We start from the raw sequence: 26,931 nt of genomic DNA, 5'->3' as shown, positions 1-26,931 counted from the left end.
GTGCCTTAGAAAGGCAGTATAGCCAAGGTATACTCCTGAATAATGCCTGCATAGCTCATGATGCAGTCAAGCAATGTCCAGAAGAGAACACATCAGTCTGAAAGACAACATATAACAAGTAACAAACACCAATGAATGTGCCTCCCTCTGTGGGCATCTATTTTGGACTTCTAAAATGTACCTCTGCTCCCCTTCCCTCTTCCCCCGGCCTGCACGACAAACATCTGTAAACCTATCACTGCAATCATGTCTGTCTTAACCCCAGTGGGACTAGATCTGGAGACACTGATAGCTGCTGACTTGGGTTCCCTTTTCTTCTTACAATAGTTTGAAGGAATAATGCAGGTGTATACCATACAGCATATCATTTATGTACATGTCTATCTCTATCTGAGACACTATTCACAAATCTCTATAACTGCTATAGAGGAGCTTAATAAAAGCAGCTAAAGAAGATAAAAAAGGCAGCAACTGAAAGACATGAGGGAAAAATAAAACAGCTAAATGCTTCTTTGGTAAGATATTATTTATTGATTTTAGCTGAAAGAGAGTATTTTCAACCCAAATCAATAAATTATAACAACACACCAATGAAGCATGGAAGGATTTTTCCTGAACTGCATTGGAAGGGGTGTTCTTTCTGAATAAAACCGTGCAGCTCTGTCTATCAGTAAAATGTGTGTCCCTGTGAGGATCCAGAACAGATGATCAGACTTTGCATCATTGCCAGTGAAATGGCACAGAGCTGCAGCTCATTCTTATGAATTAAATTCTGGAGGGAAAACACACACATACCAGCTTTACTAATTTATTGTGGCATTCACTCAGAGTCTGGTTTTTTTACTCAAAGGTTTGCGAACACTTAAGAAATTAAATGTTTCTTAAATTAAAAATCAATACACGAAGCTCTGGTGAACATGGAAAATCATAGCTGAATGTGCAGAATATGGTGCCGAGGAGGTGGCTAAGTGGTGCCACTGTCATTAGACTGTATTTATTTTTATAATATTCTGCAAATGTTTTGTCAATCTGAATTCCTTTGGTTCTCCCTGGAATAGTGCTGACCTTCTGCTGGAGCAAAAGAGGTGTCGTGCATGTGTCATATTGTGTTCTATATGTGCTCCACTTAATGCAGCACCAGTTGCCTGTTCAGATTAAAGTGGTGTTTTCCCCCTCTTGTAACACATTCTGATAGCAGCCAGAGCGAGGCATGACTGCAGATTCAGACTAAAAACTGCATGAAAATGGAGACTGACTTAAGTAAAGTACAATCAAGGTGGTTGATTTTGGGGTGGGCTTTGTTGTTGTTTTTAATATAAATTTTTAAGTTTCAGAAAGTGGGCCACTAATTGCAATTGCTGGAATTAGATAAGACAAGTACTGTGTACTGACTGGTCAGCAAATGGAATTTTTATCCTGGACCCTCAGAAAATTAGTTTCCACTTCAGAACAGAAAACTGAAATATTGTAAAATTGAGCCAAATGATAAATTCTGAAAAGTTTCAAACCATGAAAACTTTATTTTTTTCAAGAAATGAAATAATCTGAGATGTTGAAAAAACATTTTTTTGTTTCAAACTGACATTTCAAATGGAAAAAATGTTCCATTTCTCAATGTCAGTTAGAAACAATATTTTGTTTCAATTCTCCTGATGAGAAAATAAAAAAAAAGGATTGAAATTGACATTTTTCACAGGAAAATGTTAATGTCGAGGAAATTGCACTTGCAAATGAGACTTTTTTTATGCTGAACATTTTGACCAGCTCTTGTACTGTGTCAACATCCAGTACACAGTTCTCCTAATGTTTATAGGTTATTATAAATCACAACAAATAAACAATGCCCCACAGTCCTAAGTGGAAGTAACCTCTGCTATTCCAAACCTCAGCTTCTCATGCAGCTCTGCCAATGCACCTCAGTTCCTGGCATAGATAAACAGTGGATGCTTGTACAACACCTGCTTGTACTCTTCTTCATTCAAGAGTGCAAGTCCCCTATTTTCACAATTAAAATGTCATATTCCTCTCTCTAATGCATGGCACTGCTGAAATTCTGGGAAGCTTCTTGGAGTTTGTAGGAGATATTCACTGTTTCTGATTTCCTTATAGAACAAAAGAGCTTTCCCTACCTGTCCATTGAGAGCTGAGCCACCAGAGTTACATCGGTGTTGTCTGAGGCAGGCTCGTACTCATAATGTAGAAAATATAAATGAGTGCGATGGACGGTGAAGCGCTCCCGACGAAATTCGTAGCACAGGTCATCCTCATCCAGCTCGGACAGCTGCTTCTGAAGCTGTAAACAAACATCGGGCATAAAGGTGCTGTACTCCATATTTCTTATTGCAAAGCATGGAGAATAATGAGTTCTGGGAACCCCGTCTTGGCACAACTGAACCACAGATTGAATGGGGGGGGGGGGAAAAGTAGTGGTATTCTCCCAAGCCTCATCTATTTGAGTCATAGAACAAGGTGCCAAAAAAAGCCACTTACAATAGATTGGGCAGAACTTTACAGTATGATTGTCCCTTGCCTTTTTGGATTCTTTGACCAGCAGTGAAATTATTTAAATTATCATTAGATTTCAGAGTCATCACTCTGCTAAGACAAATAAGGTAGTTCACATCTCTCTCAGAGCTAATGTTTCAGACTGTCTGTAGACTCAGGCAGACATCACGGCACTGAACTACATTAGGTTCACACTGTGAAGATGTTCTTTGCCACTACAATGGTTAAAGATGTAGGCCTACATTTTGAAATGGGACTAGTGAGTTGAGGTGCCCAACCTGAAATACTTTAAAGGAGCCTGATTTTCAGAAGTTTGATGCTCAGCACTTTATAAAAATAAGGCCCTTTCAAGGTCAAGATGGGCACCCAAAAACAAAAACACCCAAAATCAATAGTCACTTTTGAAAATGGAGGCTTTAAATGGAAAAAAAAAGAAAAAGAAAAAAGAGAAGCTTAGATTCTGGAACAGAAAAGTCTGCCAAGCCACCATGATCCATCCCAATTCCACTCCTCTATCAAATTCTTTAAAAAACAAACAACTGGACTGAATATTTAAATAGCATTCATTTAAAAAGACAAATCCAAGCAGTTAGCCTTTCTGGAAGAGTCCTATGAAATTTAATAAGGATGAAACCTTTAGGGTCTCATAGAAATTAAATAGGGTTCTATGGGAATTACTCTTAAGAACTCTAGAACTTAATAAAGAACAATTGTCTTTTTATACCTTTTACAAACTGCCCTATAAAAGTGATATAATTTTCTAATAAATTACATAGAATGATCTAAAAAACCTAAGCAAGGCTATCATTCTTTATTACATTTTATAGGATTTTTCTATACAAATTAGCCCAAAGTGCATGTCACCTTAAAATGGATATGCTCTAGTGATGAATGGTTTACAAGCATTTATTTAAAAAAAGAAAATTGTTTTTTTGGCCAGTTAAGAATATTTTAAAAAGCTTCATTATTTTCATGAAGCAGATTTTTAAATGTGAGAGGTCGTCTGTGCTGACTCCGTGGCAGCAGCAAATATGCTGTTTTCTGAGATGTAAATATAATTGTTGACATCAATGATGAATCACAGAGCGACATGTTTCCTTCTTGCTGCCTGATGGAATAATTAGTGGTACCTTTTCATATATCACTCTTCAGTCTTCTCCTGAATAAACTGCCTTTGCAGCCTGATCGAAGGCCCACTGAAGTCAGTGAAAAGATTCCCTTTGATTCCACTGGGCTTTGGATCAGGGCCTAAGTCCTTCACTGAGCTCTGAAGATATCTGTCAAATGAGAATACTTTTGGAAAGACTATAGTCCAAATTGTGCAGTCTTTTCTCAGGCAAAACTACCTTGGAATTCTAGGTCACTTCTGCCTCAAAATAAATGAGAAATTCCTTAACGTTTTGTTCGTGTTTTATCCATTCTGCTTTACAAAACACGGTGCAGCATAGGCTCGCCCCTAAAAAACAAAATTGGCAGAGTGACTAGATGGAATAGCTTCATTTGGTTTTTTCCCCTCCCTCGTAAAAAGACGTTAATATTCCCTTATTAGATCAGCCTGAAGTTTAAATGGTTAGAAGAAATAGTTACAGAGCATTTCTTGTAGATACCTTAGGATCTTACTTTATTTTACAAATGACCAGGCTATAAGTTTGTAATTGCACAGCAGCTATTAACTAGGCAGTCTTCAGATTTCTTCAGGGTTCCAAACTAAAAGGACATAAAGACTTAATTATGAGTTACAGAATAACATTTTGAGCTAAATTTCAGCTAGGGGCTCTGTTGAGCACTGGGGGAGAGACAGCAGCTTATGTATCCCAGTGCTATGACTGTGAAAGTCATAAAACCACCAAGGGTGCTGGTGGGGAGTGCAGTGAGTAGCAGAACCTGCTCTACCTATAGGCAAGGTGTAGCTTGTTCTTCCTCCTGCACTTCCCAGAGCACAGGATGTAGACATGTCCTTGTTTCCGCTCTGCCCAGATATGGTTCCTCTGAGCTAGTTAGCAACGCCGACAGTCCCAGAGACTCTCCTTTGTACTCCCCAATGCCAGCAGCCAAAATTGGCTGCCTCCAGCTTTGGTACCCTAGAGGAGGGAATCAAAGGACCGCTTGCATCCTTTCCTCCCCTCTAGGTCATTCACATAGTGTCAGCCACAATTTGACCCCTCATGTTATTAGTACTTAGAATCTGCAAGAAGTCTGCGTATATGCTGTAATTACAGGGTAACACATGACCAGGAAAGCAATAACATGTGACCTGATGTATAGAAAGGCCCCACATATTTGGCTCAATCCTGTAACTTTCTGAGACCTCTGGCCTTGATCCAGCAAAACACGTGCACACAAACTTAATTTTAAGAATGTGACTCATCCCATTAAAGTCAGTGGGACTCTCACATGCTTACAGTTAAGCACATGAGTAATTTCTTCACTGGAGCGCAGCCAGAATGCTCAGCACTGTACAGCATCAAGTCCATTATGAGGCAAAAGGCTAAGCACCTACCTCCACCTACTGAGTGCAAAGTCAGTAAAAGTTCCTCGCGGGACATGTTCAGAAAGCTAGTTAGCCAATCAGATTCCTGTCTTATCCAACCTATTTCAAGTGACATGTTTCATTTTTAAAATGAAATTGCTACAACTGGCACCAGCCACACTGCAACTCTGTAGACATCTTCCAAAGCCAAGTAACTAAGCAAAGAAAACCAGCCCCTTGAAGGTGGCTTAGTGATATTCCAGCAGAAACACCCATCTTCTCTGGCAACTGCCAATGACAAAAGCTGAAAAAAGAAAGTTTGGGAAGTGAAATTGCCACGTATTTATCTACTGGGTGTTCTCTTTTCTGGAAGTCCAGCACTTTACAACAAATAGCTAATAACTACAGTGTGTTAAAATTAAATTCATTAAAACAAGTATTAAGGAGACATTGTCAAGTTGAAAAACACATTTTGTACCTACTAGTGTTACAAGCAGAACCAAGGACTATGCAGCAGAAAAATATTAGAGAGGAAAAAATCTCTGTTGTTTGGTCTTTTTATTTTGTGCATTTGCCAGAAGTCTGGCCCAGATCCTCCAAGGTATTTTAGACACCTAGGGTTGCCAACCCTTCCGGTTTGGCTGCGAGTCTCCTGGAATCGAGCTTGATCTCCTGGAGGCTACTGAAGCCAATCTGGAAGATTTTAGGCTGCTAAAAGTCTGGTGGCACAGCGGGACTAAGGTAGGCTCTCTACCTGCCCTGGCTCCGCGCCGCTCCCGGAAGTGGCCAGCATGTCTGGCAGTGGCTCCTAGGAGGAGGCGCAGCCAGGGGATCTTTGTACACTACTCCCACCCCGAGCTCCCATTGGCCGGGAATGGGGAACCTCAGCCAATGAGAGCTGCGGGGGTGGTGATTGCAGGCAAGGGCAGCGCGCAGAGCCGCCTGGCGGCCCATAACCCTAGGAGCCGCTGCTGGACATGTTGCCGCTTTCGGGAGCCACCTGAGGTAAGCGCTGCCTGGCCAGAGCCTGCACCCTGAACTTCCTCCTGCACCCCAACCTCCTGCCCCAGCCCCCTCTTGCTCCCAAACTCCCTCTCAGAGTCCACACCCCAAACCACCTGCCCCAGGTCAGAACCCCCTCCCGCACCCAAATTCCCTCTCGGAGCCCGACCCCCTGCCACACCCCAACCCCCTGCCAAAGGCTCAGCCCAGAGCCCCCACTCACACTCCAACCCCCTCGGCCCCACCCCCCAGCCCACACCCCGTCCCGCACCCCAACCCCCTGCCCGGTGAAAGTGAATGAGAGTGGGAGACTGCAAGTGAAGGAGGGGGGCTGGAGTGGGAGGGGGCGTGGGAGGGGGCAGGGCAGGGGGTTTGGGACAAGAGTATTTGGGTTTGTGCGATTAGACAGTTGGCAACTCTATGAAAATCAATGTGAATTAGGGTTCTAAATATTTTTGAGGTTCTGAGCCTTTGTGTATAATTAACTTCATTGTTTTATTGCTATCTCTCTCATGCACTTCTTGGGGAGAGGAATGGCGGTTACACAAATGCTCTTTCCAAGTCTCTGCAAGATCGTGTTTACTGGTGACAAGCAGCAGGAAAATCTAGACTGAAACTGAACAGGCAGGCAGGTGTATGTGTTACGCTGACAGACCCCGATCGTCGGCGGGCAGGATCGAACCGGAGACCTCTGGAGCTTAGTGCATGAGTCTCTACTGCATGAGCTAAAAGCCAACTGACTCTTAGCTAAGGCTATAGAGCAGACTCATTGTATCTCTCTCTCTACGTGGTCTGAGTGCCACTAGATGGGACAGAACACCATACCCAGGAGGTGTATGGGTTACATATAAATTGAATGAAGAGAGAGGCTGGAGGAAGGGTGGGCCCAAACAAGTTTTTATCTCTCTATCGAAGGTACGTATATGGGCCCCCATTACTGTAGTATCTGAGCGCCTCACAAACTTGGTAGTATTGTCTTAAGCCTACACAAAAAACTTTTATAAAGCCCAGTAGGGGAGTAGAAAAAAGTCTTAACTTTTTTTTTTTTTTAAGATGCAAACGAAATGCAGGTTATGATACTTAATGGGTGCCCCGTCAGTCAATTTAAAACAAATTCAAATGTAGAGTGCCCTTTGAAGAGACAAGCCCAAACTCTTAGAAGCCAGGGGAATCCCAAAGCAGGGAGGCAGAGTCTCCTGGGTTGAATTCAGCCATTTATGAATGTCTTGTGGTGAAGGTGCTGGATTAGGATTCAGGAGATCTGGGTTAAAATTCTCAGCTCTGCCACAGACTGCGTGTGTGACCTTGAACAAGTCACTGCATCTCTTTGTGCTTCATTTCCCCACATATAAATTGCAGATATTAGCAATTCCTTTTTCCAGATGGGCCTTTACATGCTACTATGTTACAGATGACAATAGTTGATTGGTTGATGTTTAAGGATATTTATCGTTGTGTGTGTTCTTTTGTTACACACACGCACACACGTATACACACACATCCCATTAAAATGAAGTACAATAAGAGAATATTAAGGATGCACAGTTAAGCACTCAAAAGCCAGGAAATTGTCTAAGGTAAGGTTCCATGTACAACCTTAATTTTGCCCCATTGGTAGTTGCCTTAAATTATTTGTTGTCATACTATTTCTCAAATGACACAATCTTATCCATATCTACATGGTGCATATTCAGTATTTACAGGCTGAGAATGTATAGCCTGGTTGAAAGTTTGCAGCCATGTTATTCATCAGGGTTCGGCAACCTTTCAGAAGTGGTGTGCCGAGTCTTCATTTATTCATTCTAATTTAAGGTTTCGTGTGCCAGTGATACATTTTAACATTTTTAGAAGGTCTCTTTCTATAATTCTATAATATATAACTAAACTATTGTTGTATGTAAAGTAAATAAGGTTTTTAAAATGTTTAAGAAGTTTCATTTAAAATTAAATTAAAATGCAGAGCCCCCCGGACCAGTGGCCAGGACCCGGGCAGTGTGAGTGCCACTGAAAATCAGCTGTTATACAGCCATGAAAAGCACAGGTTATAATGGGAATACTGACAGATCTATGCAAACATCCCCTCATTTGAACATATGCATCACCAAAATGAAGATCTTAATACCTGCTACTGTTGAAAAAAGTTGGTATCTCCATTATACATTTAACAATAAGCTTATTATAGCACAGCTTCCTTCCCTTAGAATGACAGCATGTATTTCCCAGTTGGGAATATCTGATTAATATACTATTCTCCCTTCCCACAAAATCTTTTTCTCTAAGGCTACTGGCCACTGACCATGTAGGGAATACTACCTCTAGAGAAGAATCCTACAGTTTAAAAGCCATGTTCTTTTCACCCTGTGTATAGTAGCTATTCTCTGGAGAGAATCTGTGGTTGGAGGCAGCAAGTGCTTTCATTAGCATCTGCATGTTACATGTCTCAGAAATGAAAATGGCAGCGAGCGGAGAGAGTGTGAGATGCAAGACCCAAAACAAAGAGACAGACAGATCCAAAAATAAGATGCATTTGCTAAATTACTTCTCTGGGCAGCCAGCTGTGGCATGTGAGCTGACTGCAGCTCGGGGAAAGTGGCCTTGGAGGCAGGGCTGGACTGACAGGCACAAGCAGCCCAGGCAGTATCTTTTAAGCAGCTCACTGAATTCTACCATAAATCCCCATAATTTACCAGAACTAGTTGTCTATATATTTATACCACATGGGTGTTGCTTACTATCTGTGTGATAAAGGGTGGAATCAGGATAAACTGCACATACCATGGACCTCTGACTGCCAAACCCATGCTCTGTCCACTAATTCATCTTCCTAGGACTGTTTCAAATCTCTGAGCAGCTGCAAAGAGATGTTTTTCTTAAACTGACATGCCACAGAAATCATAGAATAGCAGGGTTGGAAGGGACCTCAGGAGGTCATCTAGTCCAACCCCCTGCTCAAAGCAGGACCAATTCCCAACTAAATCATCCCAGCCAGGGCTTTGTCAAGCCTGACCTTAAAAACCTCTAAGGAAGGAGATTCCACCACCTCCCTAGGTAACCCATTCCAGTGCTTCACCACCCTCCTAGGGAAAAAGTTTTTCCTAATATCCAACCTAAACCTCCCCCACTGCAACTTGAGACCATTACTCCTTGTTCTGTCATCAGGTACCACTGAGAACAGTCTAGATCCATCCTCTTTGGAACCCCCTTTCATGTAGTTGAAAGCAGCTATCAAATTGCCCCTCATTCTTCTCTTCTGCAGACTAAACAATCCCAGTTCCTTCAGCCTCTCCTCATAAGTCATGTGCTCCAGCCCCCTAATCATTTTTGTTGCTCTCCGCTGGACTCTTTCCAATTTTTCCACATCCTTCTTGTAGTGTGGGGCCCAAAACTGGACACAGTACTCCAGATGAGGTCTCACCAATGTCGAATAGAGGGGAATGATCACGTCCCTCGATCTGCTGGCAATGCCCCTACTTATACAGCCCAAAATGCCGTTAGCCTTCTTGGCAACATGGGCACACTGTTGACTCATATCCAGCTTCTCGTCCACTGTAACCCCTAGGTCCTTTTCTGCAGAACTGCTTCCTAGCCATTCGGTCCCTAGTCTGTAACAGTGAATGGGATTCTTCTGTCCTAAGTGCAGGACTCTGCACTTGTCCTTGTTGAACCTCATCAGGTTTCTTTTGGCCCAATCCTCTAATTTGTTTAGGTCCCTCTGTATCCTATCCCTACCCTCCATCGTATCTACCACTCCTCCCAGTTTAGTGTCATCTGCAAACTTGCTGAGAGTGCAGTCCACGCCATCCTCCAGATCATTAATGAAGATATTGAACAAAACTGGCCCCAGGACTGACCGTTGGGGCACTCCGCTTGAAACCGGCTGCCAAAAACGTGCTTCAAAAATATGTGGGATTTCCCACAAAATGATACCGGTCCAACATCTACGACTGCCCATATTCCATCTGGGATTAGGGACATTTTAAACTCCAATATTTCATGACCATTCCAACTAGAAACATCTGACGTATCACAGTGGAGAGGAGGAAAACCAGGTTTCCTAATGGTATATAACCTGGCTCACAAGGTTTAAAATAACACAGTTATGTAACAAAATTTTAAATCATTTTTAGTAATGTATTAATAATGCATTTTCTCTCCCTCTGTTTTCTGTACTTATATGACCTACCCCTTACCACAGTATCAGAGCACCTCACAGTCTTTAGTGCATTCATCTTTACAACACAGCTGTGAGGTAGGGCAGTGCAATTATCCCCATTTTACACATGGGGAACTGAGACAGAGAGAGAGACTAAGGGACTTGCCTAAAGTCACATAGAGAGTTTGTGGCAGAGAAGGGAACTGGTCTTGGATCTAGCCCCCTAATTGCATATTCACTCCAAAGCATGTACACTTAAGATTCATAGTGCAAAGACTTTGCAGTTGGCGAGATAGGACAAATAATATCAGCACGGGGGCAAACTGTCTTCCAGCCTTAAGTGGTGCAACTTCATTAATTTCAATGCAGCTGCACCAATTTATACCCATAGACAACTTGACCCCTGGTGTTTAGCACTTAAAAAAATGTCTACATTAACTGCTCTCTGTAATGCAGCATAAACAAAATAGAAGAGAGCGTGGGATGGCGAAAGCATTTACTTGCCCTTGTTTGCGATGATCTACATAATGCACTTCTGGCTTCTCCACTGATTAGTGATAAAGCCAGTCTAATCCCACATCAATTAAACCTTTATTCCTCCCACACCATCACAGATTTTGTATCTACACAATGGGCCAAATTATGCCTTCAATGAAACTGAGTTGTGAAAAGTCTGGTGACTCAAAGAAAACGTCACCAGACTTTTTACCATGGATAAAACAACATATTTTTCCATAGCCTGTTCTCAGAAATGGCTGAATTGTATTCGTTGAAATTTTCCAAAAATATCAGTCTGAGGCAGACAACTGGCATGGAAAATTTCGGCCCAAACAGTTAAAGTTTGGCAAAGTTATAAGCAACGAAAACAGGGTCTTACAAAGGGAAATGTCGGGCAACCTTAATCAGAGGTGGTAGTACCAGCCCCATGTATAATAATAATAACTGTGGCCAATGAACAGACAAGGATTCAGCTGGGGAAGACCAAGGTTTCCCACCTCAAATAACTTATGGTTTATAGGGAAAAAACTCCATCATGACAAATCTTACACCCCAATCTTTCCATTAGTACAAACACTTGTTCCCATGCTGGAGTGCTGCACAGGCACAGGGTTTTTTCTGCATCGATCTGATTATAAGATTGGGGCCCTTTTGTCTGGCTTGAAAGCTGTCTTGTCAGTTTATTTTTAGACATGTTTAATTTTTTAAGAAGAAAGCTAACATTAGGTGGGGCATGGCTTGCAACAGTCACCAGTTCCTCTGATGGAAATTATAACAACGCATGCAGAGGTCATCAGTACTAGTTAAAATCTTTACATCTCCAACTTGGTAAAAACAGTCCCTTCTCAGCGAGGGCTAGTTAGAGTGGTTTACATCCGGTGTGTTGCTGTTGTGGAACAAGGGCCAAAAAGAAAATAGTTTGAAAAAGTGCTGCTGTGTTTTTCTTTTACTTTTTGGGAAATTCTTTTAGAAGGGCCTCATCCAAAGCCCACGGAAATCAATGGGAGTCTTCCCATGAATCTCAATGGGCTTTGGATCAGGCCCCGAGTCTCATAAATATGGGTTGTCCCATTGCATCTCAAGCTTAAGAAGAAAAAAAAAATCCCCCTTTGGCAGGGACTCCTCATGAGAAATTGTCTGCAGAAAGGAGCTTTTATGGGACAGCGTAAAGGTTGAGTCTTTGTGTCCGTGTGTCAAACTCAGGCTCAGAGTGGATATTATAGCCTTAGCTATGGAGTCCCATTAGGACACTAAACATACTGCTCAAGTATTTGAGGCTTTACAAGTAGGTCCTTTAGTATGAAATGCTGGACATGAATGTTATAAGCAAGAGAAAACTCATAACTACGAGATTATTGTGAGCTTTGCCTTTATGGGTTTCCCTGAAAACTTGCTTCTTGCATTAAAAGAAAAGAGGGCGGGGGGCAGGCAGACGTGGAAAAGAGCATGAAACAAGTGGGACAGAGTGACTAAGGGCCTGATTCAAAGCCCAGTGAAGTCAATGGAAGCCTTTCCAGTATGCTTAGGCTCAGATCTTAACTTCCCATCCACATGTTGCATGAAGGGAAGGGTAGTGATACGTCACAAATCAGTACAGGAGAGCATTTTCACTCTGATTTTTCTTTTAGTGCCCATGAAAACAAAAGGGACTGATGGCACTGGCTCCACTGCAAGCATAGTATGGTCAGCTCCTTCCAATGACCTCCAGCTGTTCCTCTATAGACTTGGCAAGGAGCTCTGATAATTTGCTTCATTTCTGACCAGCAGCCATCCATTCTATTCCAGCATTGTGCCCCCTTCATCCCCACTGTGGGAACTGGGCCAGACCCTCAAACATCATTTGCTGTGCTGTCAGTTGTACTAAGGGAAATGAAAGATCCTTTGATTCAAGGAACTCTCTTCATTTCTGTGCGTGGAAAGAATAAGAGGAAGAACGGTGGAGCAAGGCAATGACTGAATATTCTAATTCAAGCATTTTCATCCAGGAACTTGTAATCATGGCAATGCAGCAGCAGCAGTCACCAATGAACATTTCCACCATCTCAGCTCCAAAGTCCAACGAGCCAGCTTTTTCCTTTTCTCTCTTTGAAAATCACCACCATCTGTGCACTTGTCACAGCTAAAACAGCCTCTTCCTGCTAGAGGATCCGTCTCTAACTTAATTCAAAAATGTTAAACCTTTCTCTCTTGTTGCGTACCAAGATGACAACTGACATTTGCCAATGAACCAGGTGATGGTAACTTCACAGGGTTTCCTTTGCTACGGTTGCCATGTTAGGCAGACTGGCTTTAGAGATGGAAGACCATAACCAACACACAGGAATTTCTTCTGACGTTAGGATGTGGGCTCACCTGTACATGATGCCCAAAAGCTATGAGCACTGTAGTCACACTCTATGCTGCACTGAGAGGAAGTTAAAGCTGTCACCGCATGTGTTGTGTGATTCCAATCAAAAATGTATCAGCTCTGTTTGCAACTGGCAGCAGATTGACAGCACGGCAGCTATAAATGGAAAGAAGGCTCATACATAGTAGCATGCACAGATGCGCCTCATTTTTTCTCAGTGCAATACACTGATCACTGTGGCCTATACCAGTGGTTCCCAGCCTCTGGTATCCTTACAAGTAGTTATACTTCTGGCTTTTGGGCCTGGTATTCTAGGTTCCAGCTCCCAGCCATAATGATGAACCTGCATGGTACGTCCCATTGCACAGCTCCCCTTCAGGTTCACAGTTTCTAACCCACAGTGGAGCTTGTACTGCTTGAAACTCCAGACTCATAACACCCCTGCTGTTTGGTGCAGCCCAAGTGCCATTACTGATTAGAAAAGACTACTAAATACAGGGTCCCTGGGGCACATCACTTCCATGTGTGGCCCCCTGGGTCTTTTAATAAACACTTTAAAAAAGAGGAAAAAATATGAGTTAATTTACCTGCACATAGATAGAGATATAGGAGCAGATTATCATTTAAACTAAGGCAGTGTAAAGGGGCCTTACAGTGGGAATAAATGTAATTACATCCTTTCAAAGGCCATCTTTATAATCATCTTGACACTGCCAGAGGGCTGTAAATAGGCCTTAGTGTAACTGGGAATAGTGTATAAACTACTGAACTTAATTATATATTTTACAGATATTTACATTCCAAACAAGATACTAAATACATCACCATTACAAGTATTAAATTACAGTACTGTAATAACCAGCATATTGGATTGAGGCCTTAAGGGTGGCATCTGATAAAGCCAGATTGTGAATGACAGACACAACAAGCCACGGCTCTTGTAAATGATCACAAGTAGGGTTCAGGGGATTAGTGATCATCTAGCTCTCTCTAGTCTTAAAACAGTCTAGTGTCATGGCAGATGTACCTGCTTACTCAGTTACCTACCACTATCTACATACCAGCTACAAGCTCAGTAAAATGTGCAATTTTAAGCTTTCTGAACTGCCAGTTTCAGCACCCAAAATGTACATTTTTCTCTGTACTCTACCAACACAATCTCTGGAATAAATCAGTTTACCAAGGTATTACAGAGGACAGGGAGATACAATGACAAGCACCTGGCTGCACATAAAGCCTTCTAATCCACTAGGAGTATCATCATCTCAGCATAATTCCATCCCCCAGCCTTATTTAAGCAATAAAACACGGCAAGGGGTTGTGAATCATGCTGGGATAATGCCATATTGAACCACATGTGCAGTGTGAGTCCTAGGAGCAGCATCAAAATGCACATTTGACATATATGCTTGCTTTGCCATGCCATGCAACCTTTATAAAATCAGATACCATTAAATCAAAGAGATTCAAGACATTGCATCTGACAAACTGTCTATAGGGGGGGAGGGATAGCTCAGTGGTTTGAGCGTTGGCCTGCTAAACCCAGGGTTGTGAGCTCAGTCCTTGAGGGGGCCACCTAGGGATCTGGGGCAAAATCAGTACTTAGTCCTGCTAGTTAAGGCAGGGGGCTGGACTCAATGACCTTTCAAGGTCCCTTCCAGTTCTAGGAGATAGGATATCTCCACTTATTTATTTATAAAATATGTATCTTACTATGTGCCCCTTGTTTTGTTTTTTAACCTTCTCTCCCTTTTTATATCCTCCATTTTCCCTTCAATATTTTGATGCCTCTGTTCTTCAGCCTTTCAGTGACCTTTTAACATTTTTCAGTTCATTTTATTCTCTAAAAGTCTCGCTGTCGAAGAGGTTTTTCCTCTTCTGATTTGACCTTTCCCCTCCACATCTATTTTTGCCTTCTCTGTTTCTTCTCTTCTCTGTTCCAGTCTCTCTCCGCCACTATTTATCCATTTCTCACCACTTTCTTTGATTCCCTATCCTCCCCAAATGCAGGTGAGATGATAACTCTGGGTAACAGCCAGGCCTTTGGCTGTACAGCATATACACATCTAGAAGTGCTGTAGTTGAGAAACTATTGGTGGCATGTCCTATGGCTGACTTACTCACAGAGGCAATGGGAACACTCTCAGGTCTTAAAAATACTAAAGCCTGCTTCTTGTCGTTTGGTTAGTAATGAGTAAGTGGTACTGTTTTTGCTTTACTAACTTTCATATAGAGTATCTCAGGTATTTTACAAGATCCATTGTCCTTTTTTTAAAAATGCACCATAAAGGGCTACTACTTTTTGCTTCTATCTTTTCAAATTGTGTAGCTGAAATTGATATTTGGCTAGAACTCTTTTGTGGCTGCACTGCACAGAAAGTTCATGTATCTATCTATATGTAAAGGCTTCCTTCAACTTTTAAAAAAAATTGTTACCACACCGATGTCCACACTCCCTGTATATAAATGTCCTTGCAGTATTCAGAGGAGTCACTTAATCTGGCAGATTTGTCTTGTAAGCATTTTGCTGCTGTTCAGAACACTGCTACTGTAGTTTGCAGGGAAGGGGGAGGGCACATAGTTATTAAAGAAAGATACTGACAGATATGGTATTTTCCTGCAATATCCTGGACAAGCCTTGTTGAATTAAGTTTAAGTATCTTAGGAGTTCATTGTATTCAAAATGCAAGTGGTTATGTATTTGTTGGATTGTGTGTGTAATGTCTCTAGGGGTAAGTCTCATGACTAATGAAGACCCTGGGAAATACTATGAGCCTCACAATCTATTTGAAACAATGGGCCAGAAAAGAATGAACTGTTATAGTTATGTGGCTTTCTTAGGAAATCTCTAGGGGGAGGTGCAAATGTTAGCCCTCCAGTTATGTAAGAACTCAGCCTTTTGAAGCTTCGCCCTGAGGAAGGGGGACCTTTGTCTGCTGATCACCTGTTACATAAGGACAAGATCAGAGGTCCAGGTGGTATAAAGGAGAGACTCACAGATTCATGTCAGTGCTGAGCCAAGGTGGTTATGAACTTGTAAGCACAGAAAAAAACCCTGGTGGAGTTTGAGGGACTGACTCCTACCACATTCTTTGTTGGAGTTGGGGTGATCTCTGGTAAGCTTATCAGCATGCATGTAGCTTCTTGTATTGTTTTCAATATGTTTTCTCTGTTATGCTCTTATCTTAAGAATAAATGTGCTTGCTTAGAAAGGGCTGCGTGATAACTTACATCTTTGGGCAATTATGCTGTTTATTACCACTGAGGGGAAAGCAAAGCAGGCCTGTTTAGGCAGTCTGACTTGCTGGGGAACTCACAGTATAGGCAGGGAGATGTGTAGCCTGAAAAAGCCCTGGTCAGGAGGGAAAGAGACATGGGTCTCCACCCAAGAGAGGTAACAGTTTGAAAGCCTAGAGTATTGTCATTGTTGGACCACAGAAGGGGAATACAGGGGCAGTTGCCCTGAACTGTGACAGAACCCTCCTGTAGTCTCACAGCATAATTGTACATTCATGGATTAACTCATTGTATACCATGCAGTATACATGTAAAAGGCAGATTTTTGACTTTCAAACCCAGCATTCTGGATGCTTTCATTTCTTCTTCATTATTTGCATTACAGAAACACCTAGTGGCTCCACCTGACACCAGGGCCCCACTGTGCTAGGCACTGTACAAACACATTGTAAGAGACAGTTCCTGCCCCCAGAGATCTTAGCCCTAAAGGTGGGATTGTCAAAAGTGCCTAATGGAGTTTGGAGCACCAGTCCCGTTGATTTTTAACTTGTGCTTCTAAATCTCTTAGAAACTTTTGACAATCCCACCCTAAATAAAAAAGGCAGCCAAAGATTGGGGAAAAGGCAGGATTATCATCCCCATTTTACTGACAGGAACTAGAGTAGAGAGAGAATGAATGATTTATCCCATGTTATGGGAACTGCAGGGAACTGCACCCACATTTCCTGAGTCCCAGCCCAGTTTCTTAACCACAAACCAGCCTTCCAATCATCTGCATTGTCTCTGTGTTGAAAGAAACCCTCAGGCTTCCCACTTACATTTTCACTGTTGACGTCTGCCTCACTGGGGCAGCCAAAGAGCTCCCGCCTCAGCAGGTTCCCATCGTACTCTAGGAATGTCAGGTAGAGGTTGCGGAAAAACTCCACATGCTTGTTTTTCACTCGCAGCTTCTTTGGCGAGTTCCAGTGAATCACCTGGTACGGAAAACAAAAAGGGAACAATCCTGTTGTCAGCATGGAGCCTTGCTCTAGCCATCACCTTTATACATCTTTAATATCCTCCCCTCTTTGCAAAAATATCCTTCCCTCTTTCTGCCTTTTCATTGGGAAGGTTTTGTGGTATATTCCATAAGTAATGGCATGCACGGGATAGATTTTATGCTTTTTATATCTTCCATACAATGTATTGCATATATATGTGAGTGTATCATTATACTTTGTGATGCAACCCCACATGCATGTTGGCAGGGCTGGAGTCATGGACCAGTTATGTTATAGATGTTGGTGAGGGGAGAAGTGTGATGGAGAAAAAGCTGAGGCTATAAAATTTGGTCTGGGATTTCCCAGTGACTGTCTCAGCTGATGACAATTATTCACTGTCTAGTGTCAGACAGCCTCTTCACTTATTGGGAATTAAAGAGAAAGATCCTCAAATTAATTTCTGCTTCTCTTTATCCACCCCTCTGCCCCTCCAAACAGACTGAATCTGATCCAAAAAGATGCATTAGCTGACAATGCTTCATATAGGGTAACCATATTTCCCAAAGGGAAAACAGGACACCCCCAGCTGCTCACCTGAGCAGCCCCCACCTCCACGTGAGGCTGTTGCCAGTCACTGGAACCCTGCCGGCCACCTGCATGCTGGAATGCTGCCTCCTTGCCCCCTCCCCACCTGTGTGGGCTGGCATCTCCCCCCCACTTTCCTCCACACCATACCCCACTTTTTTGACAAAAGTGGGCATTTGTCCCATTGCTCTTGCCAACTGATCAAATCGGCAAAAGAAAACGGGACAAATGCCAATTTTGCAAACAAAAAAACAACAACAAAAAAAAAAGAAGTTGGGATGGCCGGAATGGGGCTTAAAAAAGGGACTGTCCTGTCCAAAATGGGACCTATGGTCACCTTAGCTTCATGTGAACTTGGCTGAACTTTGTTGTGTTGCATGGCAACACTGTTTAACTCCAAGTGCCAGCAGGTATTTAGCCATTACTAGAGGGTGATGACTCCCTTACTGGCCTAGGTTAAGGCCACTTCACACCGCTCTGTCAGCATAATTGAGAATAAAGCCCAAAGAAAACAGCAAGAGAGGAGCCAGAAGTGGCTTGCAGGAATGATTTCATTTTATGGAGGTTATATTTTAGCTATAAACATGAAAGCTTCGTAGTCAATTTTTTTCTGTGACTTCCAAAGGGATTAACCCTCCTCCCCCTTTTGGGAGTACTTCCAGATGGGGATTTCTGGAGGTCCTGTGTACTCATTAAAGTATTGACATGAAGGCGTGGTGTCCCTCACAGTCGGCTGCAACAGACATCAGTGGGTGCCAACTGCTAACCTAGTAGTGGCTGCTGCATCTCTACACTGTAAACATTGTTCTAACAACCCTCTTTTCTGACATGGAAACCTTTATTCCTTCCCTGGCCATTGATATGGAGCCAATCAAAGTTTCAGAGGACCAAATATGCTGTGATGTAAATTAAAGTTGGGAAAAATAAGATCACCTTTAGAAATAAGCAAATCACTTTTTCCAATTAAAGAAACACTCCAAATAAAAATAATGAAGTATCTACATACTGTATGATCCAGGGAGACCACTTGGAGCAAAGATATTGCTCTAAGAATTATTCTTAGGCAGTGTTGCTTTTTGTTGGTGTGGTTTTGTCTTTTTCTATATTCTCAGTGTCTAGTTTAACTCTGAAATAATATCCTCTATGGTATGCAATGAGAAGTGCACATGGTATAGAAACAAATGGGAGCTTTAACCAGCATTGCTGGGATCTAAAACAGATTGAAAGCCATACAAGATTTACTCCAACAAAAGAGGATCTTGAAGACTCCCTGCTTTAAAAAGGGCATTATTGGTTTCATCCCATTGTGTTTAACTGCAGCAGAGGGCACTCCAAAAACCAAGTCTGAATCCTACCTCAGGAGAAGCTGACAAATACAACAACACAAACAAGGGACTGAAGGAAATCTAAGGGGCTGCTAAACAGTTTTAAAGGGTTCTAGCAGTTTTGTCAAACAGGCACGGAATGCGAATTGTTCATCTGCTGATAATTTGGACTGCTTTAGGATGAGATCAAAGAACAGAGAGACTGGAAAAGTGCAAGAAAAATGCCTACCAATGAAATCTTTTCTGTGCTACTCCCACACTCAGGATGATTTCCTTCTTGCATTCCCCCGGGTATTGTGTCTCCTGCCTGAGCACCTCAAATCCTCATCTTGGGGATCTCTGAACCATGCAGTTAATGAGAATAAACTAAATTTCTGTGTATAGGACTGGCTCCCTTCCCCACAGGGCATTCCCATCATCACACACACTGTCACATTGCAGTAGAATTCTAGTGTCATGATGCCTCTATTTTACTACGTGGATGATGATGTCAAATCTAGACAACTGCAGATGCCAGCTCTGAGTCGCTATGCTGCTGCAATTGAAAAGTTATTGCGTCTCCAAAAGCTGGTAAGTGTCAAGGACCTGGTGGTCATGATCTGATCAGATCTGAAATGTGTGTCAAGATTCTGTATGTGTACAGATGTCAAGGCTGCCTGGAGTGAGCTGAAGAAAGATGAATGGAATTGATTACTGTCCAAAAAACTTGAATTTTTATCAGGAAGGACAAGCATATTTCAACTGGTCAGAGGACAGAAAGAAACGATGTAACCAAGTCAAGGACGCTAGAAAAAGCACAAAACAGATCTACTAAAGGGGAGGAGTTATTTTAAAAAGGAGCGTAATTAGTGAACTCCCTGTAATACCTGAAAATACAAAAGGATAGCAAGCTTCACAAGGCACTCAGCATCTTAACCACCAGCATCAATTCCTAATATACACAGAAGACAATATGTTTTTTCTAAGAGCCAAACCCACAAATTCACCATGGACTCAGACTGAAGCTGGATTATTTCCATTTTGTGCACCATCACCAACAGCAGAGATTCTACATGCCAAAGATACCAGTGTAACCTTACATGGGTTGGAACACGCATCACTGAGGGCATAATATGAAGACAATAGGGTTGCATAGATATAGCTGAAGCCATAATGGGGCTATGAGAACCGTTGTTACTGTGGATGATGTATTATATGGTAACGACTCAGTTTGACTGTTAAGAGTTTAAGGATGATTTGGTGGATAGGGCATTTAGAAATTCAAAATAAATCTTTATGTGCAAGCTGAGCAAATCTGAACTGGAAATTAGAAAGAGACAATGAATGTAGAACCCAAAAACGTCATTTTTGCCATGCCCCTTTTCCAGGACTGAACCACACTTTAATATTGTATTCGTTTTCTTTTCTTTCTTTCTTTTAATTTCCTAGCATTTTAAAAGAAACTGTGAAAAGAGAGAGCTTCAATTTCCAGGACTTTGAAGCTCTGCTGGTGTGGAAAAAACCCTGCAGCTAGAGCATGTAAATTCCACTGCCTGGAACTGCTTGGTTAGACACCACATAAACACGGGTATCCTTGACCAAGGCCTCCTCAGAACTAAGGAAAATATACCTCTTAATCTTTATTTAGCAATTTACTTACTAAAAGATCAGATCTTAGAATTCCACACCTATTTAACACCTGATTAATCATCATTAAGCAACTTGGCACTATCTAAATTTCTACTAATACCATCCCACTTAATCAGCAGCCTTTACCACTCACTGAAATTAGGCTCAATCAGTTCCCTGGAATACATCCAAATATATTGTGCCCAAGTGAAGCAGAGTACATTGTAATGATAGTTTACCTTTATACCACATCTTTCGTCCCAAAGCACTTGACCTGTTATACACTTGGCACACCATGAAAATGCATTTAACTTTGAGACAGAAGACAGCAGAAAATGTTATACAGCAGTGGAAGAAGGATATGTAGCATAATGATGCAAGCACAAACTCCTACTCTTACAACCCTGGCTCTAACAGCCACACAGACATCAGAGCTGCAGTTTTTAAGGTCTGGCCTGAAAATTCACACAGTTAACTGCATGGAACTCAGTTAAAGACAAAGTTCTGAGCAACCTTTCCTAGGATTCAAGTTGCTCCAAGCTGCATCATTTGCTCCAGGGAGACTCAATATTTCAAACCTGATGTTTAGAGCACACAGCCATACCCTCCAGCAGAACACTGTCTCTCTGGGTATCTTCTGAAGGCTTGTCTACATGGTGGGATAATGTGTTCTACCGGGATGTGATTCCTAAAGCATCACATCCATGCATCTAAAGAAGTGGGTTTTTTACCCACAAAAGCTTATGCCCAAATAAATCTGTTAGTCTTTAAGGTGCCACCGGACTCCTCGTTGTTTTTGTGGATACAGACTAATACGTCTACCCCTCTGATACTAATTGCAACAGCCACCCAAAATCTGGGCCTCTCCAATTTAAAGCAATAAAAATTGCTAAAGAAGATATAAATGCAACTTAGGGGGAAAATGCACAGAGAAAAATAATGATTAGAATCCTATGCAGTTGACAGGATATATGCAAGAGCTTCCTACACCTTCATAAAGCATGCTGACCACATTGTGCTTCCATTATTCAGGGCTGTGAACAGAGCGGCAGAGAAGAATATACATACTTGAATAGCAGCTAACTATGAAGCCTCCCTAAGTTTATTTGACATAATGTTGTATGTAATGATGACAAATCCTCAAATCCTACGGACTTTGAGACCAGATGGAATTAAACTGGTGTATTTTCAGCTTGACAGGAAAAAATGCAGTTTCATTTGACTTGAATAATACTAAGGCCTAGACCAGCTTTAGTCTGGAATTTAAATCTCTTCCAGTATTTCCTTTTTCACCACGACATCCTTCTTAATCCTCCACCACCAACTTTACAATTCATCTTTCTCTCTCCCATGGAGGCCTCTACTACCTTATTCTTTACTCCAGTCTTATTCACCATGAAATACAGGATGTGCCAAATATATTGTGTTGTACCATTTATATCAAATGTCATGGAAACTGACTAATTTACAGATTTAAAATATATGTTTTCAAACTTGTGTTAAATATGTCTGCTGTACAGTTCATGTAAAGACCACGTACTGACACAGCTCGCATTTTGCTAGAAACTTGAATCTCGCTAAATGCCACAATGCTAATCAACAAATTAAAAAATGCTCACAAAAATAAAGTAAAAATCCCAATCCTGTGGTCTCACATTATGGACCAGTTCCTCAGCTTGTGCACATTGGTACAGCTTCACTGAAGTCAATGGAGCTATGCCTATCTATACCAGCTGAAGCACTGATGCGATAACTCATCAAAGATTTATGCCCCTGATTTAGTAAGATACTTAAGCTCATGCCTGATTTTAGGTTTGTAAGCATGGGCGTAGTTTGGGGGCAGGTGCAGGGAGGGTATTGCCCCCCCCCCCAAAATAGAGGCAAGGTGTGGGGGGATGTCACATGGGGTCACATGCCACTCCCCCCCCACCCCGGGACATTTCTGCAAATGCTAAGTTGCCCTGCAGGGCTTGCTTTGCTTGGCCTGCCCAGGAGGGGGGCTCTGACCTTCCTACACTGCGCCTCCTTCCCTGCACCCTCCCTGGCATGTTTCAGTTCAAGGGGAGCGGAGGAGGAGGTGGGACAGAGCAGCTGTTCTTCTGCACTTGGGTCGTTGCCTTGGCAGCTGGACGCTGCCTCCTTGGTCCTAGTGCCTGCCTCTTTCCTGTACAACGGTGAGTGCCTGCGGTGGGGCTGGGTAAGGTGGTGCTAGGGGAAGCAGGGTAGGTGGAAGAGAAAGGGATCTGATGGGGGGAAGCAAGAGCCTGGCACGTGGTATCCCCTCGACAGCAGCAGCAGCTCCTGCAGGGAGGCAGTCCCAGCAGCACCAGAGCAGTGACATCGCTGCAGCAGCCGGTGCTGGAGTGTCCGCCAGCAGCAGCTGGGGCTCCTCTGTTAAGCCAGCCCATCCCCCCCAGCACCAGCAGCCCAGGTACCCCTCAAGGCGGGGGGAGGGAGCCAGTGAGCCAAGGGGACTGGCTTCAGCGTTCACACGCGTATGCATGCACACGTGAGTGCTTTGCCCCCCTCCCCAAATATAGCAGTCAAACAACGCCTATGCTTGTAAGTACAACTGAAGCTGGAGGGACTACTCATGGGTTTAAAATTAGGCAAGTACTAAAGTACCTTGCTGAGTCAGGGGCTAATCCCAGGGTGCCTGAATTATGAAGTAAAGTAATGAATCTAAGGCTTCATTACTTTTTACAAAATATTACAATAATTTTAGTAGCATGCTATGAAATACAATAATAAATAATTGAGACTAAATGACATTAATCAACATAAATTTGGTAATCCACAATGGGTGTCTCAGATATTTCTGTGAATTAAAGTTACATTATTCTATTGTATATGGAAGATATAATAACATTTTTCCACAAGAGGGGCATTTTGACAGAATACGTCCTTTAAAAGCATTTTTGCTTCTGCTCCAAGATCTCTTTTTTTGTTCTGATCCTGGCAATCACTCTTATATATTGTTCCTACCAGAAGTGTAAAGGAACCGGAATGTCCGCCAGCACTTTATAACAGGACAGAGTGCAGTGACACTATGAATCCCGGCTGCTTGGATCCTGCCTATACATGAACAGTAAAATGCCTATGGCCTGCATTAATTTTTCAACAACCCTCTAGATCACTCCACCTAGATTTGTGATATAACTCCATCAAAAAATCAGTTTTCCTCCATATAATTCTGAATAGCACTGGGTGAATAATTAACAACAAATAATGTAGTTGATGATTTTCACCTCTTTTGTTCTTTGTGAATTGTCTACAAGCAGTTTATGGTTTTCTAAAATTTGTTCTTTATTTTAAATTATTTACTGTATAAGTTTGGCAAATAATGTTTGATCTGTAGATTGCATGAGGAGTTTGTTGCAAATATCTGCTCTAGGAAATTCAAACTGTGTTAGTTACCTTTGACTGGACATGTAGGTCATATGCCATGTTTCTGGTCCCTTTTTGGATGCATGTAACTTTTGGAATCAGGGATTACTTACATTTATGAATCCAAAATTTGCTGTTTCTATGAGCACTCCTACCAAAAAATTCATTTGATTGAACATTCAGAGAGAACAAACACAAAGATGGGCTCAGCCAAAATGAACTTGAATATTCAAACAGTTCTAACTGTGACTAGTCTGTACTGACAATGCTTGCCTAGTGCTGCCTAGGTAGGCTGTACTATACCAGACCTTGTAGAATAGTTTCCACTCTCCGGCCCCAGATGTCCTGCCTGCAACATTTGAATCTAGTATTTCAGAATTACAACTGCACAACTAATCTTAGTTCATCTGGATTTGTTTAAATCCATCCAACCTGTCTTGTAGTATGGAAACCACTACAGAACTAACTGAAATTTTTTCATAATTCAGTTTAGAAATGTATTCTGATCCACAGAGGCAGACTAACATTCTCCATTTACGATGTAGCTATTATTGTTCTTTTCCTGCCTTGCTTCTATTTCTTCTCCTACCCTTCAAGAGTCAGTCTTAGGGGTCGACCTAAGTTACGCTACTCCAGCTATGTGAATAATGGAGCAGGAGCTTAGGTCGACTTACCCCAGTATCTTCACTGAGCTGTGTCAATGGGAGACACTCTCCGGTTGACTTCCCTTACTCTTCTCGAAGAGCTGGAGTACCGGGGTCGACCGGAGAGCGCTCTGCCGTCAATTTAGCAGGTCTTCACTAGATGGGGTGACCATATTTACATATGCTGCATACGGGACACCTGGTAAAATTACTCATATTCACGCAAGTTCAATGGCAATGAATCAGAACTATGCAGTACAAATGTTCAAATTAACATCAAGTTGACTGAGCCCCTGTTAAAAAGAAATGCTGCGGAGCTGGATTCTTTTTATTTACCTTCTTATCTTTAAGGCTTTAGGGTTCACATGGGGAGAGGTGACAAACACACACTCCCGTACACCTCTCTCACACAGGGAGGGTGACTGACTGACCCGACCCTCCTTGCCCAGTGCTCTCCGCCCTCCATGCCTGGCTGGGCCCCCAGGATGGACCCGCCTCTCCTGGTACCTGGCGCCGTGTCTTCCCGAGGCAACACGTGTGAGGGCACGCAGGGTCACGTTCCCCCCCTCTGCAGATTTCTGCCAGGGTTCACGCCAGAATGTGGCCACCAGCAGCCTCTTAGCACTGTCTACGCGGGAGGGAAGGGATGGGAGCTGCTTCCAGCTGCAGGAGAGGGTGGGGGGGAAGGGATGACCTGGCCTGTGTCCTTGCAGAACTCATCTTCCCCACCCGCACCTCCCTTCTCCCTGTGGCTGGAATAAGCTTGTCCCTTCCTGCCCGCACAGTGTCGAAAGGCAGCTAACACATCCAGGCTGCTGCTGGCCACCCACATAACCCAGCCGCTTCCTGTCCCCCAGCTACTGCGCGGGCAGGAAGGGATTAAGCCAGTGGTCAGCAACCTGTGGCCCGCGGGCCATATGTGCCCATGAGGGTAATCTGACTGCAGGCCGCAAGACATTTTGCTGATGTTGACCATCCGCAGGCACGGCCCCCGCAGCTCCCAGTGGCCACGGTTTGCCATTCCCAGCATGCAGCAGGGACGTGATGGCCGCTGCTTCCCACAGCTCCCATAGACTGGGAACGGCGAACCGCGGCCACTGGGAGTTGCGCGGGGCCGTGCCTGCGGATGGTCCACGTCAGCAAAATGTCTTGCGGCCTGCAATCAGATTACCCTGATGGGCCGCATCCAGTCCACAGGCTGCAGGTTGTCCACCACTGGATTAAGCCCTAAGGACGCATTATGCACCAGGCCCCAGGGAACCTGACTGCAGGGGCTTCAGCAAACCCGGCCAGAGAGGTGACTCAGCAGGGGAGGGTGCCTAGGGTATGGAGCAGCCCCGCGCTCCCTGGGGGCAGGACCCAGGATGGGGGTGTGGGGTGAAGAGGGTGCTAAGACCCTGCCCGGAGGGCTGCTGTGGAACCTGCAGGGCCAGGGTGCAAACAGGCTGGAAATTGCTTCCCCCCACCACTCCAGAGCTTAGCTGAGGGGTGGAGAGGCTTCCCAGTGCTGTGCAAGGCTTTGACACATGCAGGGCTCGGCTCCTCCTGGCCAGCGCCCTGGGCCAGAGGGTCTTGGGCTTTCCCGGGGCGCCAGCCCAGCCAGAGGCAGTGAGGGAAGGAAGGCGCCTGCTGGCCAGGCTGTTGATGAGCTGAACGCTCTGACCAGGGGCTGGTTCTCTGCACAGCGCTGGGAGCGGGATGTGCCCTGCCGGGTGGGGGGAGGGGGGGATAGGGGCAGTGGGGCTGCGGGGCGAGGGGGGGTTGAAGAGGCAAAGCAGGGAGAGGACAGCAAGAGGGGGAGCACATAAAGGGTCGATGGGTGGGCAGCAGAGGTGACATGTAATCAGTCGCTGCCTGGCACCTGCCTGCACTTACCAGCCATCGCAGATCGAAGCGCGCAGCCAGTGCTGGCTGGAAATGGGACGGGGGGCAGGGCCCTGCTGGCTGAGAGCCGGTACACGGTGGGGGCTACGCTGACGGATCAGCAGGGGGACTGGCTGGCCTTGCGCACTGCATCTTCACCCCCCACCAGCCTTGCACACCCACCCCCATAGTTGGCCACTGGATCCTCCCACTCACCGCTGGTGGGCGGGTGGCTGGTGACCAGGGATCTGGCCAGCACCAGGACCGGCCAGTACTGATGGGGGGGAGACAGAAAATACGGGCCGATTTACTTGTTTTGAAGAAAAA

The 26,931-nt window shown here is 43.6% G+C and overlaps 1 protein-coding gene across 1 annotated transcript in view; it reads right to left on the bottom strand.

Moving 5' to 3' along the window:
* LARGE1 (LARGE xylosyl- and glucuronyltransferase 1) overlaps positions 1-26,931 on the bottom strand; it is a 358,667-nt gene that overhangs the window by 28,075 nt on the left and 303,661 nt on the right. The window contains exons 10-11 of the mRNA XM_026657558.1: positions 17,031-17,186; positions 2,130-2,293 (exon numbers count right to left, since the gene is read on the bottom strand). Of these exons, the coding sequence (XP_026513343.1) occupies positions 2,130-2,293; positions 17,031-17,186 (320 nt within the window). The remainder of the gene's footprint in view (positions 1-2,129; positions 2,294-17,030; positions 17,187-26,931) is intronic.

The sequence above is a fragment of the Terrapene carolina genome, unplaced genomic scaffold, assembly GCF_002925995.2.
Source record: "Terrapene carolina triunguis isolate 2854851 unplaced genomic scaffold, T_m_triunguis-2.0 Scaffold247, whole genome shotgun sequence".
In the NCBI taxonomy this organism is placed as follows: Eukaryota; Metazoa; Chordata; order Testudines; family Emydidae; genus Terrapene; species Terrapene triunguis.
This window is presented reverse-complemented; position numbering and strand designations above follow the sequence as displayed.